The 17,538-nt window shown below is 39.9% G+C and overlaps 1 protein-coding gene across 4 annotated transcripts in view; it reads right to left on the bottom strand.

The window, feature by feature from the left end:
* Positions 1-17,538, bottom strand: part of TRAF3IP1 (TRAF3 interacting protein 1) — a 43,484-nt gene that overhangs the window by 25,791 nt on the left and 155 nt on the right. For 3 of the 4 annotated variants that reach the window (XR_010606384.1, XM_065637590.1, XM_065637587.1), the window contains exons 1-7: positions 17,510-17,538; positions 16,655-16,723; positions 12,300-12,461; positions 10,387-10,527; positions 9,747-10,214; positions 8,461-8,538; positions 1,574-1,649 (exon numbers count right to left, since the gene is read on the bottom strand). The exon at positions 17,510-17,538 is cut by the window's right edge and continues 155 nt beyond it. Coding sequence is in view for 3 of the 4 variants with exons in the window: in XM_065637590.1 (XP_065493662.1) it covers positions 1,574-1,649; positions 8,461-8,538; positions 9,747-10,214; positions 10,387-10,527; positions 12,300-12,461; positions 16,655-16,723; positions 17,510-17,538 (1,023 nt within the window). In the remaining variant the exon portion in view is untranslated. The remainder of the gene's footprint in view (positions 1-1,573; positions 1,650-8,460; positions 8,539-9,746; positions 10,215-10,386; positions 10,528-12,299; positions 12,462-16,654; positions 16,724-17,509) is intronic. The other variant, XM_065637589.1, reaches the window with a different exon arrangement.

Consider the following 17,538-nt stretch of genomic DNA (forward strand, 5'->3'; position numbering starts at 1 on the left):
CCACAGGTCTCTTATCACAAGTGACAGCCTGGATAGATCTAGCGCCGACGTAAGGACAAGATGACCCAGAACTACCTCCTTGTCTGCTGTCCAGACCAGCACAGCCAGGATTCAGTCTGGAGTCCTGACACTGCACACCCATCAGGGGCGACCAGGCGCAGCTCCTGCCCAGCACAAAGAGATGGGCCCTTTACAGATTCTCTCTTCCTCCTGACAATTCCTTGATAACAAATCAACATCTGGTCTTTCTTCCCCAGCACTCTCAGCAGAAATGCCACAGGGCTTGGTTCCTTACACCTGGCTGAGCTGCTGCAGAAGGTGACATGGGACAGGATTCAGCAGTGACAATACCGAGATCACCTTCCTGTTCCAACCCAAATCACGAGCTCCTGGCCTGACACCAGCCCAGGTGCAACACAGCTGACCACAGCTCTAAGGACAGACATTGGAGAAAGTCAAAGATCTACAAACATGTGCCACTGTTTCAATATTCTGAGAAATCTTCTCTAATCATCAAATGCTAGAGGTTCTGCTTAACACCTTATCTTCACATGTTCTCCAGCTTACTCTTGCAGTACTGTAAATGTTCCAAGCTATGGAAATCACTCAGAAAGGTTTTGGCTGATCTTGAATTCACCCCACCACCTTTGCACCGAAGAAACCCCAGAAAGTTCACACAAATGTGGATGGCTTAATGTATCGCTTAGCAAACAAATACCCCGGGAAATTTCTTTTTGCACTGGCCAGTATTCAGTTAATCTCAGGGAATGAGCCTTTTTTTCTTTTGGTCAGGTTTTTTTGACAAATATGATCTCTTCATTTATAAACCCAAAACTTCTAAAGACCAAACACCAAGACTTCAGATCCTTGAGAAACAATTGAAAAGATCAGAAAATAAATGCAGTTTGGATTCTCTAGCCAAATTCAGGAAGAGAACTCTTCCTAAATATTAGTAAGTTACAAATTCAGGGTTCATGGCTGTATGATTTATCCCTAAAGGACACACACAGGGGTCTTTCTTCTTATTAAAACAACCCTAAACAACACATCTAAAGTCTTACTAAAACAAAAATACTGCTCTACAGTAAACATTTAACAAACCTTTACCTATGACTTTATGTAAAGGTAACGTGCAATCATTTTATCAATTCAGACATACTGTACACTAATCCTCAGTGAAAGGGGAAAAAAAAAAAGCCTCCCAAAGTTTTAGAAGACATATCTGTCTGAACTTGCTAGATGATGAAGCAAAGAAACAGTTCTTGGGAAAAGAACAGAAAAAGAAATAGTTGTAGACCAACTAAAAATGGACATTCAGAGAGAAAATACGTATCAAGAGCAGGCTGAATTTACATCTGCAGTTGTGCATGTGGGATGAGAGCAAGTTGAACTTAGTAGCACTTTCTATGTATCAAACCCATGCAGAAAAATTGCCTATTGGATTCATAAATGCAGAGTGGGAGTATAAAACAAGCACTGAAAATAATAAACACGGATATTCAAGTATTTATGCTATTCCTATTCAATAACCCTCCAGCATATTTAATAGAAATAATATCCTCCCTCTAGTTACCTTCTCCTCCGGGTCTGGCATGTTGCCTTGATCCTTTTGTTGAAGGCTGCCTTGATATTCCTGCAGGACTTTCACTCTAAAAAAAAAAAAAAAGCCCACAAATTTATATATTGATATATAAACTTTACCTGTATGTGTTGCTTTCTATCTATACATATTATACATAAAAAATATTCACTTACAAAGCTGACACAGGCATGTAAGACTATGTCAAGTCTATTTTGCTCAAAGTCTGCAGGTATTTTTTCTGGATACAGGCTAGCTATTTTGTTTTAAATGAACCTATATGATTAGATTTCATTCTTGTAAAAACAACTTCCAAGCGTGAATTAAAAGTATTCAAGGCCGATCAATCTTGTGAAACCTGTGGAGCATCTATGATGCCATTTCTGGTCTGGGGACACAAAGCTCAGCTACCAGTGAGCTACCAAAAGGAATAAGATGCTTATGATCACCCATATGTGTTTCAGCTACATCAGATACACAGCTCCTCTTCAACCTTCTGGGAAGTCTTTTAAATTTCATTCCGAGCTAGAAGCAAAGACTAAAAAAAATGCACTAGACCTGCATAGTCCTTTAGTCAAGTGGCAACTTTCCTGGACAAAGATCATGGAAGAACTGAGAAATGGGTCCTGCCAGAAAGTCCAGCAAACAAGAAATGAATGACCTGAACATGCAACCGTCACAGGAAGGAGGATGAGAGTTCAAAAGTGGAAAAGATCAAACTGGAGGAAAATTCACGCCACTTCTGAGGACTCTGACCTTAGGCTGAAAATGATTCGGCGAGGCCAGGAAATTAAAGCAGGCGAGCACACACAAGAATGATTTTGTTTTCTCTGGATATAGCTTGCAGTGTCTGAAGTCAAGAACACCTGACTGCCAACCCTTTCTACAAAGGCACCACGTTGTGGAAGGGCAGGTCTGTGAGAGCTGCCCCTGCTACAGGCAGGGTATACTACACATTTACTACTACCTGCTGCACAGCGGGGGCCCAAATGCCTCTAGAGAAGGCGCAAGGTGTAAAGGAAGGCACCTGCCAGCCCAACAACACTCCTGGGTACGGGATCAAGGTGGGAAGGAGTCAGCCCATCCCCTTACACCAACTTTGGCCAGCAGAAGGGGCACGTGTACATACTAATAAACTAGTAGCTTCCAACAAGCCATTCATGCTTCTAGTAACTTGGAACAGGCTGCCCAGGGAAGCAGTGGAGTCACCATTCCTGGAGGTGTTTAAAAGGCATTTAGACGATGTTCTTAGGGACATGGTTTAGTGCTAGAGTTAGGTTGTGGTTGGACTCAATGATCCTGAGGGTCTCTTCCAACCGAAACAATTCTATGATTCTATTCTATGATAACTTTCCTGTCCCTTTTACCTAACTCCCTGATTTTTTTAGCAACATTTGCTTCTAACGAGGAAGCAACCACCTCTGAACATAACGGATGAAGTATAGGTGAATATCAATACCATTTTATGTTTCTGTGCTTTCTATCCCTATAATACATCTCTGCATCTTAGCAAAAATCCTGAAATATGTTTAGCACCTCACAGGATTTCCTCATCTGCTTTTTGTCCATGCAGTTTGCATCCAAGATTTATTGGCAGCCCTACTGATAATGTCTATATTGATAACATAAATGAGAATTACAAATTCTTCCATTTCTATGCAAATGTTAACATTATATGTTTCAATAACCTGCAAGAGAAAATTGTCAAATTACACAATGTAAAACATTGACTTTCCATTATATCTTGCACATTGGACAATGGACCATATATGTCGTAATGGAAAATAACACTACAAGATGTTTAAAAACATAGGATGCTGGTAAGTATTTTTACTCCAAATACTTTAGGTGCCCACGCAAGAGAAACATCCCACCTCTACAAGCTTACAACAACGTACCCACTGGCGCTGGAGACACAGCTACAGGAAGGAGGGGAATGAAGTTGGCATGTCAGGAACATGGTGGTAAGTTTGCTTCAAAGGCAAATGTTGCTTTTCTATATGCTATATTGTACCATGAGCTCAACAGAAGTTCTTGACAAACAAAGGGGAAATGCTCCTTAATAACAGATAATCACAGTATGCAACTGAGAAATTTAGCTGATGCTTAATAGGAAAGTGAAAAGTCTACACAGGAGTTGGCTTCAACAGTTAGTTTAGGTCCTTTAGAAACTACATCTCCTTCACCTCCATGAATGTAATATAACAATCGTGCTCAGAATTTCGGGTATTTGATCAGCAAAAAGCAAGCCCCACATCCCATGCTCTGTAAAAATCTAGCTGAATGGCCAGTACACAGTCCTGCTTTGACATGAACTAGTTTTCACTTGCATTGTCTTCACTGGTTTATTACGATTACTATTTGACCCACAACCAGAGCTACTAATACTTTTGCTTCACTCTTTAGAGAATGCTGGCATATTATAAAGAAAAATAGACAGAAGTCCAAAATGCATAGCTAATATTCAAGTAGTTAATTTTAATCTCGGTTCCTCTTAATTACTACCATCTTTCACAATCACGACACTATGCAAGGAGCAAAACTAAAGCTTACATACCATCAGAGTCTGGCTCTACAGGCCCGCAGGCCACATCTGGTTCACTCAGACTTTGGCAGCTCTTGGGGTGATGTAATTATTAGCACAGGTGGGGAAGGAGTTGAGAATAGGTGCTGAGGCTTCTGGACGAGTGGATTCAGTCATTTATTTATGTCAGGTAGTGACTGCAAACACTGCTTAACATTTTTGTAGAGCCACATGTGCACACTGGCAACAGGTGCAAAGTAAAAGCTAAAATTTAATCACTATGGTAGCACACAAAAACATAAATCCCACAATATTTATGATTTGAGTCTTTCCAAAGGGAGATAAAATAGGTCGTTTTTCTTCTTAAACATTCATAGGCTCCAAGACTTTGAAAAGCAGTCACCGGAGCCATTAAAACAAAATCTTACACTTCATCTCACACCATCCTGGAAAAAACATATTGAAGTGGAATCCTAGATGTATGAACATTTCCCAGTTTTGAGTAATTATGTTTCAATTTGGAGAGGATACAGCAGCCTGCTGTGAACCATCCAAACTGCTGCTTTGTCCTTATTATTAAACTTTAAATAGGTTGACTTTTACTTTAAGACAGAAGAAAACAACGATTTCTTATGTTTCAGCAGGTCAAGAAGAGAAATATGCTCTAAAAAGACAACCTGCCAAACTGCCAATTCCTTCCCCTTTCCATGCAACAACCAAACTCTCTATTTATTAGATGCCATGAACAGTTTCTATCAGTGACTTTTATACTGCCCTCATAATGAATTCTCTTTACATGCTCAACACACATCTCCTCTAGCCACGGCCACTCCATGCGTCAGCAGTCAAAAAGCAGAAAACACACTCACTAATAATAAAAAAGAATTAAGTCTGTGAACAGGAATATAACTCAATCATCTATGGTTGGACCCAATGATCCTGAGGGTCTCTTCCAACTGAAATGATTCTATGAATCTCTCTCTCCACAATGTTTCAGATGACTTCTAATTACATCCACAGTGCCCAGAGGTATATTTCCACGTGTAATGTAAATAGTATGTACATAAATATTACAAGTTTTACATAAATAAAACTACATACACAAATACACTTTTAAATACTGTACAATAGACTATTCCTCAGCAAATAAACACAGCCCATTGCTAATGCTTTTACTGCAAGCTATGTATCCCTCAAAAACTGTCTTTGCTCTTTCCCTCAAACATTGTTCCCAGTATTTATTCCTAAAATGGCTATCATTATTAACAGGTGTAATTTATTAGTGTGCAACAGCGACAAGGCAAGATCTCTATTTGCTAAGGTCACTTTGCTGTAGCGATAAAACTTCTTAGGAAAATATTGATCAATTACCTTTTCCTCAATTGAAGGCTCACAAAGTGGTGTTTTATTGGTGTTAGCTTCTGCTAATTAAAACCTTTCAAATGCAAAAAGAACTGTTAGAAAAATCCCACTTTTTAAAGCCTAAGTTTTAATGATAGGTTTCTGTTACATGAGCCAGTGATGAATAACTGACACCAAAAAGACAGGGTCGTTCACAGCACTGGAACAAAAACATCTGGGGCATGTCCAGTAGATTTCCACATAACAATTCTCTCCTGCTGCTTCTGGGGCAGTTATGTCTTTTTTTCATTCGGTAGTTGTTTCATTATATAGTTGAGACGAGTTGCAACAGAAATAGAAGTTTATTAGATATGACTTAGATGCTGATTCAAGTGACCAGTTCCAGAGCAATACGGTTTGTAGGGCAAAAATAAAAGTCATTAGAGAAGTGGCCAAAAGTGACAGGATATTAGAAAAAGCTTCAGCCAAGAGTTTCGGCAGCCATCTGTAAAATGGAAGAGACTTTTCCAATGTGTTTGGCCTGAAGGGTAAATGACATACCTGTTCTGCAGCCACTTTCATATAAACAGAACCATATACTCAGAAGCTCTATGACCTCGATCACCTTTTGTTATCTTTATTATTTAGGAGGTCAGTCAGTCACGTTACGACGCATCCATTTTAAACAAGACTTTTACTTGAGATGGACTGAGAACTAACAGAATACAACTCGCTCTGATCACAAACAGTAGCCTTGAGGCAGCAAGGAGCCTTCTTCTGATTGCCATGTGTAAGCCAAATGTCTCTTCTTAATTCCAACTAATACTTGCTTTCTTTTAGTTCCAGAAAACTATAGATACTCATGTGATGATTATTACATGCTGGGTAACAGAGAGAGTTTCCTCAGTACCAGGAAAATACATTTAGGGAAAAAAAAAAAAAGGTCAATCTGTCAAAATGTAAGTAGCATTTTAAAGCTAGCCTCTGATAAGTAGCAGCAAAAAAAAAATTCAGACTTGCATGAATATAGATAGAATCTTATTTAGACTCCTAATCTCATCGGAGCAAAGCCAGGAACTAAGCTTTAAGTCATAGCTTTGCTGCACATGTAGGATATGGGGGGAAAAAAAAGTGCTAAATTAATTTGTTCTCTAAAGTAAATGCAGCATAGCAGCCATTCAGCCTGAAATTCCACAGACATCTCAAAGAAATAAAAGTTCCCATTTCCCCACTGATTTTCCCCCCCACCGTTTCTATGTCCTTATGCTGCCAAGCAGCGTGTCTGAAGAGCCTAATTCAAATATGAAAGAAGTAAGATAAAAACCAAGTGGAAGACAAATAGCTCATAACGCCGTGAAGTCATGTAAGACTAGGCTTGGAAAGAAAGAGAAGCTGTGGCTAGGAGAGCGAGGATAAAAATCGAGAGTGGGACGAGGAGCCAGGGTAAGTGGGCAAGTGAGCGCGACAGAAACTACCAGTAAAGAAGAGGAGGTTAATCCTCAGGGCAGAAAAGAGTGGGTAACATGTTCGGTCCTGGCATATCAGCCATTGCTTGAGAGGTGCTGCTTCAGTTGTTTCACTTATATTTATAAAAAGCTAAAGACAGATGCTGAAGATTTATTAATTATGCAGCAGAGACTACAAACTACGATTCAATACTCTCCAGGTGCATAAAGACACAAACTGTTTCCCTTCTTTTTAATACACTTGTTTCACTGCCACATGACTTAAATGGAGTTACAGGAGTTTAAATCAGGGTAAATCCCTGGAAATAAAGGCATTACCCTGCTGCAAAACTACTGTGAGGATAGGATGATCAACCCAAATCCATCAGAATTCATTTCATGCTGGAATTTCCTCTAAATCACTTTGTGCAGCTATCTTAGCTCTCCAGCTCTAAAAATTCATTGGGAACATTTTCATTTCATTACTCTCTGGCCCAGTTTTAAGAAGACGTCCATTTGTCATGCACTGGTCTAAAATGTGTGTTTTCATCACCTAAAAACTAAGCAGCGTCTACTGTTATGCAAGCAAGCAAAGGAAAAGCATGTCACCTAGATTTAAGGTAATAAACCCATATGCCTTGGAATCACTCCCAAAAGCACTTAAGACGGGAAATGAAACTTTACTGCCCCAATGTATTATTGTGGTGCCCAAGAGCACGACGATAGTTTGGGATGAGGCTCAGAATTTCCATTAGAGACCAAATTTGCAGGAAGTTTAACTTGGCCATGAACGTTTGCTTCAGGCTAAAAACTGTTTTATAAGCTCTTCCTCCAAGTGCCAATAATTTAAAAAGTTCGGTTGGATTTCAGTCAAAGGATAGCTATAAATTTGTCATCTCATGTAGAAGACACAATGATGTCAGTGGCCCATAGGCTCTCAGCAGAGACTCCTGCTAGACTTGGGATCCTGCCTATTTTTTCCTACCCTGAGCTGCTTTAGGTCAATTTATTGAAGCCTCACTCTTTAAACATTTAGCCATATGGCTTCATAATTCCCCAAATTGCCTCAGGTCATCAAGAAGCAGCAGATGCAGACACAACGGTATCACGAGCAACAGCTACTGTTCAGAGGCAACCAGTGAGTTGCTATTCTGCCCTTCCATCATCCAGCTGCAAAACGTAGGCCCAGACACAACACTGGACTCATTTTCTTGCCAAAACAGTAACTTCTGTTAAAGTACAAATAAAAAATAATCCTAACAGCTTTCCAGGAAAGATTCAGAGGAATAAAAAGAAAACTTTGAACAAATAACTTTTTTTTTCCTGAAGTACCCAACATGTCAATACACAGAAATAAAATCTGGAAAATGAAGTAAACCAAGTAGATGGTTTTTTGCCCAAGCTCAGCTAAATTTATAAATAAATAAAACCAGGCAAGCATCTGTTTTACAGCCCTAAAACTTGTCAGCTACCTACCTTTCAATCCTACGTTCCTTCCGTGCAGCCTCCCAAATCATTCTAAAATGCAACACTTTCAATATTCACCTTCCCAGATCTTCTGTACTACTAACCTCGTTATCTGGCTGGCACTTGCTGTCTTTAGTGGGCTTCTGCATTTTTCTACGCGAGGATTCCTCAGAATCTGCTGACTGACAAGAAATTAATTGTTTTAGATTCAGTGTGCTGAGAAGTGAGCTGCTTACCTGAAGAACATGAAAGTGGAAATTAGCATGGAGTAGAACTGAGCACTTCACAACGGTGTTCTTATCCATCTACCTGTCCTCTTCGCCTTGCCTCACCTGCACAGGTGGCTGACCAAGCAAAATCAACAGTTTAACGTTGTTCTTTCTGAGTAATACCAAAAAGTAAGAATCCTTAAGGCCAGCGGACAGGTGCTGACAGAAGTGCTTTCTCTCATCTAACAAAATTAAACTACTACCCCCTCACAGAAGCACCTTTGATGTCCATTAGTTCCAAATTTCCACCATGAACCAGCACAGAAGAGAAAAGGAGAACAGCAAACATTCAAAGGAGGAAGAGAGAAGATAAAAAGAAGAACAACATGAAAAGCAATGAAGAGATGGCTCTTAAGGCAGCTTACGACTTTACATTGAGAAGGTCTGAAGTATGGGGAAAAGGTGAATGTGTTCCTTCTCAAAGATGCAATGTGATGAGCAGAGTCCACTGCAAATAGAGCACCCTTGCAAGAACCTAGATGGGCTTCCCGACAGTTCTTTCAAGGAAAAAAAAATTAATAAATAAAAATCAAGCTGAAAGCAAGCAGCTTAATCTACAAAGCCAGAAAAAAAAAGAAATACAGACATATAACTCTGTCCTGTGTGTCCTGCTACAGAAGTAAGCTCAAGAGCGATGTTAATGACTAATATTGCCCCAAGGAACTCTCTTCAGCCCCATCTTACCTAAAATCTGGCCACAGCTGCAACAACAGCATGCATTACTGGGAAGACACATGAGGGTATAAGTACACAGCTCCAACAGTCGCTGCCACCCCTCTCTGCCAAAAGTAATGCGTTGTGATCAGAAGGATTAGGACATGAGGTGTGCAGAAAAGAAACTTCTGATCGGGTGTTCAGGAAACACAGCCAGAAGAGTTTGATGGCTCAAGTCAAGATATATAATGACAGAGACATGAAGTTACACACACAGCCTCAGTCACACTCTTACCAGATCAAATCCACACCGACACTTTCACTTCATGAGCATAATTGCTGTTAAAGAAAGTACTTAATTGTTAAATGAGCAGAGATTACAAACATGCAAGGTCACTATAACAAACGTTCAGTCCGTACCACAGCATGCCAAACGTTACTGTTCTCTGAAATAAGATTTCAATTACCTTTTTCTCTGCTTTATCCTTTCCATGTTCTCTTAAATGCTCCCCATCTTTGTCTCTTTCCTTTTGCCTCTCCCTTTCCCGATCTTTTCCTCTCTCTCTCTCTTTCTCTTGTTCTCTGTCCCTAGCCTTTTCTTTGTCTCTTCCTTTCAGCGTGTCCTTTTCTCTTCCTGCTTCGTCTTTTTTCTCTCTTTCCCGTCCTTTATCACGCTTGAGATCATCTCGTTCTATGTCTCCTTTTCCCTTGTTGTTTTCTGTTTCTCTTCCTTGCTTGGTTGTTCTGCTTTTGCTTCTTTCCCTTTCTTGTTTTTCACCTTCCCTAAAGGTGCCTTTTTCAGGGTCTTTGTGCCTGTCTTCATTATCCTTCTGTTTATCACTTTCCTTTTCTCTTTCTTCACTCTCTTTCAAATCTCCTTTGGGTTTTCTGTCTCTGCTTGAACTTCTGTCTTTAATTTCAATGTCTCCTCTACCCTAAAAAGAAAATAAAAGCTAAAAATTAATTCCAGTACATGGCAACTCTTATCACGTAGTTACTTTCTACAGTAAAAAATGCAAGCCAAAAAAACCAACCAAACAAAACAACAAAAAAATAAACTATAGAAAGCAGTAGCCCTTGTACCCCACAAAAGCTGCAGATGCCTACCTCTTTATCCTTATGGCGTTTTTGTTCTTCTGGTTTGGATCCTCTGCTTTCTTTGTCTCGAGATTTAGAGGATGGAGGTTTCCCTTTAGCATCACCTCTTTCCCCAGCTAAGATCCTTTTCACAGCAGCATCACTGGACAGCTGCAAGGAATAGAAAAATTTCATAGAAATGAGTAAATTATTACTAAATACCTCCTTCCTGTCACTGTAATCAACACCTCCTTGTAATTCTTGTAGTAATTTGACTTTATGTGCCAGAACTATATAAATACATGTGGTTTTATGTATTATAGCACAATAATAAATCTCTCTGCAACAAACTGAATATTTTTCAAAATGGTAATGTAAATGACAGTCAAAACCTTATATCATAACTGCTAAATCAGTTAAACACTCTTAAAACGACACTATGTTGTATTTGCATCCACTTTTAGGTCACTCCACTTTCATCTAATATTTGCTCAATCAGCAACAGTCACTAAAGAAAACTACATTAAGAACGACTTCCAATAAGCTGCAGTTAATGTTCAAACAGTTTCTGCACCTAGTTCATTTGCTAAGATGACGAGCAATTATTAATTAGATCATTTAAACAGCAAGTTAACATCATGTTTTCATGTGCAAGTGGCAAAGACTTTGACTATATTAACCAAAAAAAAAGAAAAAAACCCCATCACCTTGCCAAGGAATTCTTCCTGAAACAGGAGCAGCTTTTAGATCACTAAAACTGATACTGCCCTGGGGGTTGACTCCTGACTCTCTCCTGGTTTGTAAATACAAAACTATGAATTTTTGTAGGTTTTCACATTTGGCGACTAACTTCTGCACACCAGCAACACTTGCCTGAACTAAATAACTCCAAGCTCAGCACTAAAAAAGTATCAAGCTAGAGACTAAAGGAAATCTCTTTCCCAATGCACATCAAGCTTGTGTTTCACAACAAAAGCCAAGGTGATAATTCTCTTAGCTCAAGTGGGTAGACTGTATCCTCTGGATATTAAATCTCATCACAACATTCTACAAAGCTGTTCCATCAAGCGCATTTTCAAACTTGTCCAATCTCTGTGCTTATGTTTATCAACTTCCTTATCTCAAGCAATTAATAATGAAGATGCTCATAGCGCTCAGCAAATTAAAATAAAATAACATAAATTTATATTAGTAGATGATCAGACGAAAATCATCCAAACTAAACTTGCAGACAGTCTGCAAGCACTGTAGTATTTCACAGTTAATTACACACTATTTCTTCACACTTACTAATTCAAGGGGTATAGATAATACCTTTGTATTTCAAAAATCTCTGTAACACCTTTATGCAAATGCTCCTCATTACTCTTAATGCAACCATTATTTTAAGAATGCAACAATGATTTTAAGAACTGCCCCTGCAGTTATTTTTAACAGGTTATCGCGTTTCTTTTTTGCTGCATTTCCACATTCAATAAAGTAAAAAAAAAAAAAAAAAAAAAAAAAAAAAAGCAGCATATTGGAAAAATGACTTTCATTACAGAATTAAGAAATCGGACTGAAATTTTAAAGGAAATAAAGTCAAAGGTGGCAGCATCTGGTCATATAATTAATGTGTCTGCATCCCAAAGTTTTAAAAGTTCTGAAGCTTCATATTGTTCTTCAAACCTAATAAATGTTATTAAATGACCAATGAATAAGATGAAAAATAAAAAACAGTATACATTAAAAGCACTAAAATATCCAGAACATATTTGAAGGGAGACCTGGCTCAAACTCTGCTAAGGATCATATACCATCTGTCTGTTTTTATTATTATAAGTGGTGACCCAATGTGTATCTTGTGTAATTAAAAACAGCAGATGAGTGTCAACGAAGTCTATTACAAATAAGCCCTGATAATAAATCACTATGTGTATAAAATACATATAGTAATGTCCTACTTTATTTAAGCAACACTTCCCAATTGCTTGAAGAAATTCATTTGTTTTTTCAGGTTCGTGTCCAGCCACAACACGCTCTGGTTTCACTGACAGTGGCTCTCCTGTTACCATTACAACAGCATCAATTGCCTTCCGAAGGAAGCTGATTTTGGCATCTTTATCCTGGTAAAGAGCAATTCAGAAAGAATACTGAGACTCTGAAATAATTCCACATACCACCTAAAGACTGGAAAAAATCTAATGAGGAATAGTTGCAGAAAGCACCTGTACAAGAGCAGCACATGGTTTGTAAGGTCAGGAAAGAGGGCTGCCCCTGATTTCTAATTAGATATTTATTTTTGATTAAGAAATGACATTTTTGATAATGGATGAACATTGAACTGCAATAACCAAAGTGAAAGTATAACTGTGTCTTTTTAATATGTTTATCATTTAGCTCCACTGCATTTTAAGACTGCAGTAAGACCCTTAGCACTCTATTTTCAAGCATTACATGTTAAAGAAGATAAAGTTTTGTTTAAGAAACGATTGCAAGTATTAACAAAAGAATCACTAAAGAATTATAACAGGACTGTTACAGCAGATATTACTCAGAAGGACAGTTCCTGCCCTGAATATTTTTCAGCACAGAAGTCACAAAGTTATGGGAGAGTCTAAATTGAGGGTCTTACATACTTGTACACATACTTTACAAACCAGACTTAACAGTGAGTAAAGAAAACATATGAAAGATGGTGGGAAAGGGATACAGCCAGGTATTTTTATCTCTGCAATTACCAGATGTGTTTTAGTTTTATAATTATACTTCACAAACAACTTTGCTCAAGTGCCCTTCAGTAGAGGTGACGCCTGTTGGTGATTATGCAAAATCATAAGAAAAAAAATAAAGACAAAATAAACCAACCCCCACCAAGTAAAATTTTATTGTAGAGTTCCTGGCCCAGAGAATGAAATCATGGTGTGAAGCCTCTGCAGCTGCAGAATATTCAAGGAGGTAAAAAAAAGGGGTTTCATTAATAAAACATAATAAAATTCAAGGAGTATTTATCAGGCCCAGCACACAAGTCTACTCACTCATCCTTTACAGTCATGAGTGGGGATAAAGTATTCTACTCACCTGTCAAAAAGTAAACCCATGTGAAAAGAATTCTGCATACGTGTTCTAACAGGCACTGGTTCAAAAGAATATAAACTACAGCACTCAAACTGATAACTGAAAATTGGACCACTGCCATTTCAGTAAATTCAGAAAAGGAACAGTTGTTACTATCCAGTAAAACACCTGATTTTGCACTGCACTTACTGTCTGAGTATCTCAGGTGCACAGGTCTGGAACGACCCGGATCTAACTCGACAGACGTACAGAGGAAAGTAACAGAAGCCAGTATTTCCACAGCTGAGCAAGGCCAACACTCTTTACAGGCTGTCTGGGAGCATCATCTACCCCTGTGGCACCAGAGCTGCACAGAGCTGTTCATGTGTCATGTCAAGTCCCAGAGCCATCCTCTATGAACTAGAACCAGGTTCTGCTGCAAGCACATAAATGATAGTTCAACGCATGGGAAGACAGCCTCTGGAGTCTAAGTTCTTCCCATCTTTGACTCTTCCGAAAGGATTAAAACACACAACTGCCACAGAACTGGGATTTTCAGATTGTCTCCGTTAACATCAGGAGCACTTCACCCTCACCAGTGCTCCCTGCGTTCAAAAATAAAAAAGGAAAGAAGGAAATACTGCAACCTTCTATTAAAATAATTGTCCATCCTTCCAAGGACATATGCAATCTATTAATTTAGGGAAGGAGACAGGACACTATTCTAAACCAAACAAGTTTTCAAATAAAGATCCAAAATTTTCTCCTGCATCCTCATCATCTTCAGTAGTTACATTATCAGTGTGTTCTGTCCATATAAGAAATCCTCAATAACCCAATGAGAAATCCAGGGCTTCTACCTGCATCAGTAAACAAAGTTCTATCAGAACAGAAACAACCATCTGAAACAGTGTCCAGAGCTTAAGAAAATATTTTTTTACTGGGTAGCTTTCAAACAAAGGTATGTCCACTATTCCAAGCAGCAAGACTTTTTATACAAAGACTTATTTGCATGTATATATATAAAGCTGATGTGGAAAATTAAAAGTGCAAGCCTGATACCAAATCTTTCCATTTATAAGAGAACAACTTTTTACTAAACCAAACAGGAAGAACCTTTCTGATAAACACGCAGGCAGGAATATCTCCCCACGTAGCTGTCCTCACGCTTTCCATTTCTCTTACATCTCTCTTCCACTGATTGCTTTGACTGTACATACCTGAAGCAAAGCAGAACTCAGTGAGGTCCACGTGCACGCTCTGCAGGGCACGTCTGGCTTGTGGGATGCTTCCAGCCTGCCTCCCATCCACATGGGAAGAGGCAACCAGCTATCCATGAAATATGTGTTATCCCAACAGCGGAGACATAAAAGGTAGCAGAGAAAAAATAGTGGGTACTTTAAGACCCCACTGCTATGCCCAGGTGGAAGAGGCGAGTTGAAACTAGAAACAAACACAGTTGCTGCACGTATGTGTGCATGACGGTGCGCAGCACGAAAGGGGATATGTCCAGACCAGGATCCAGCTCCAGTCGCCACAGAGACTGGACCACGAGCTTCGGGCTTTCCTAATTTCAGCCTAGGCACCTTGCAAACTGCAACACCACAGCACAGCCAGCTTGCAAAGAGCAACTGTCCAGTTTTTCCCAGCCCGTAGCAGACTCTGGACTGCAGCACTGGAACTATTTCATGGTGGGTACAGACCTTTTCTTTTTTTCAGAAAGCCTCCTGCCCTTTCCAAGTCTGTGCATCTACTGTCAGATCATCACACCAGATGAATATTATTCCCTGGAGTTACATAAACGAGTCCACCCTTGCATAGAAATATATACAACCATTCACAACATAGACTCCGGCTGCTGCTCTCAGACTCTAGCTCTCTGTGGGCAGTTTTGGTCTCTCCTGATTTTCTACAACTCCAACAGAAATCACAGTAAGGAAGCATCCTGTGGCAGCCAAGTCTCCCTCCTGATCAGCGTTTTGAAAAGAGGAACACAGGCTAGAGATGTTTTTCCCCACATCACACAATTTTGGACTCCTCTGCCTGAACTCTTGAAAACCACCATCTCATGGACTGTGAGAGAAATTCTCAGAGAGGCACTCGAGTTTGGTGTGACTTCACAGCTATCACAGCATGTAGGTACAGACAAAGACCTACTCAGGAGTTGCTAGGGAAGCTGCTTTTTCAACCCACAAATAAAACACAGTGCTCTCCAAAGAAAAGGCAGCATGTGCTAACCTGCTCTTCAACACAGAAACTATGGACAAGCTTCAATAGGGACAGTACTGATAAAAACAATAAACCCATTGTATAGCTAACTTAGTTTCTAGTTATCCCAACAACAATAAGAACAGTCACAGAAATAAACACATAGATCAATAATCTGCTTCAAGAAGTGCATAAAATACCCATGCACCTGGTTGTACAAGGGACAAGCCAAGCTCACAAACCTCGTACTTTCAGTTGCTATGTTGAACAATCACCAACAGATGTAGCTGTCTAACTAGCAACATACAAACACTGTGTTATTTGCCATGAATAAGCGACCAAAGTTTCCAAACGAGTCGGTAGCTGAAGTCAGCATCAGCTCAGCAGAGCAGCAGACAATGGAAGAGCAGCAAACAGAGACCAAAGTCACCCTTGTACTTAAGCAACTTTCAGTAATAACATTAACATCCTCCTACCGTAATTAGGCCTTTGTATACTGTAATAAGCCCATTGTGGAATGCATATACCAGATTAATGTCTCAGCAACTCCTGGGATATTAAGCAAGAATATTTACATCATATTTGTATACACACACATCTATAAAGCAATAAATATAAATCTACACATTCCATTGAGAGACCACCAGACTCTTTAGAAAGCTGTTTGTAAATTTCTAGTGTTCGTGATTTATTATCAATACCTAACTACTTGAAGGCAATTTCTCTACATAATGATTCTTTTCATCTATAACACAACAGTATTTTGGAAACCTAGGCCTGGTTGTAGATTAACCCCTACTGTTTTGAGATCTTTACAGAAACAGTTCTTTACACACAACAGCTTGTTTGTGTCACATCCGCAAATGCAACCTATAGGTGTTCAGCCCATGCATAATGTAACCAACAGGAAACAGCTTTTACAGCTTCTTCACAAAACTAAAGACAAGTCCTTGACGTTGAACACAGAAAAGACCCAAGGTACCTTGCAGCAAGTTTCAAGGAATACTAATATTACAGCTAAATAAATAAGGAAGTTTCATACCTTCATACCCACCTTAACATTCTCTGATTTCAATTCAAAATCTGTGTAAAGTCCTTTCATAAAACCTGTCACTCTAATTACCTTCAAAACAGAAGAAAAAGAGTAAGTTAAGAACACTTGAAGGCCTCTGTTCAATAAGGCTTGTGTGACAATGGGAAATACGTTGGCCTTATTCGCTTTCAGAGGCGATACATCGTTTAAAACTATTTCTAGAACAGGTTCAGAGTTCTGCTGTGTCTCCGATGGAACAACGACACTTAATCCTTGCTTACAGCTCAGGCCTCCCTGTTTAATTCCATCTTTAACACCGATGGTTGGTGAGATTCACCATGTAAACACCAGCACATGCGTTTAAAACGCAGCTCCGCATTATTCCCTTATTGATGTCTTCGCACGCGAGTATATAAAAAAGCAGCTGCACGGTAAATATTAAAATTAAGGCTTTTTAAAGTTTTTAAACAGGAGATAGAAAAACAACCTCTTAGCAAGCTTCATGAAAGATCAAACCCACGCCAGGCTGAAGGAAGGAGTCAGACCCCTTGTCTGGTCTTCCCCATCACCAGCCACCCTAAAACTGCTGAGATTCAGTCGCTACCCCAGAACCCCGGAGCTTCGCTCGCTGCTGGGAGCAGCGGTGACCGCCCAGCCCTGCGCAGGCCCCGAGGAGGTGCCGGGTGTCCCCATCCCAGCCGGGACATCGCTCCGGTCCCGGGGTGTCCCGCCGGCACAGCCCCCACCCCAAAAGCCCCCGAGTCCCCCCATCTTCACCCCCCCCCCGCCCGCCAGGGGGCGCCCGAGCCCGCTGGCAGGGCGCCGTTGCCTGGCAACCGGCGGCGCGGGCCCGCGGGCCGGCTCCCCCGGGCTCACCTCGGTGATCACGTCGTGCAGGTAGCGGA

Source organism: Caloenas nicobarica, chromosome 6 (assembly GCF_036013445.1).
Source record: "Caloenas nicobarica isolate bCalNic1 chromosome 6, bCalNic1.hap1, whole genome shotgun sequence".
NCBI lineage: Eukaryota > Metazoa > Chordata > Aves > Columbiformes > Columbidae > Caloenas > Caloenas nicobarica.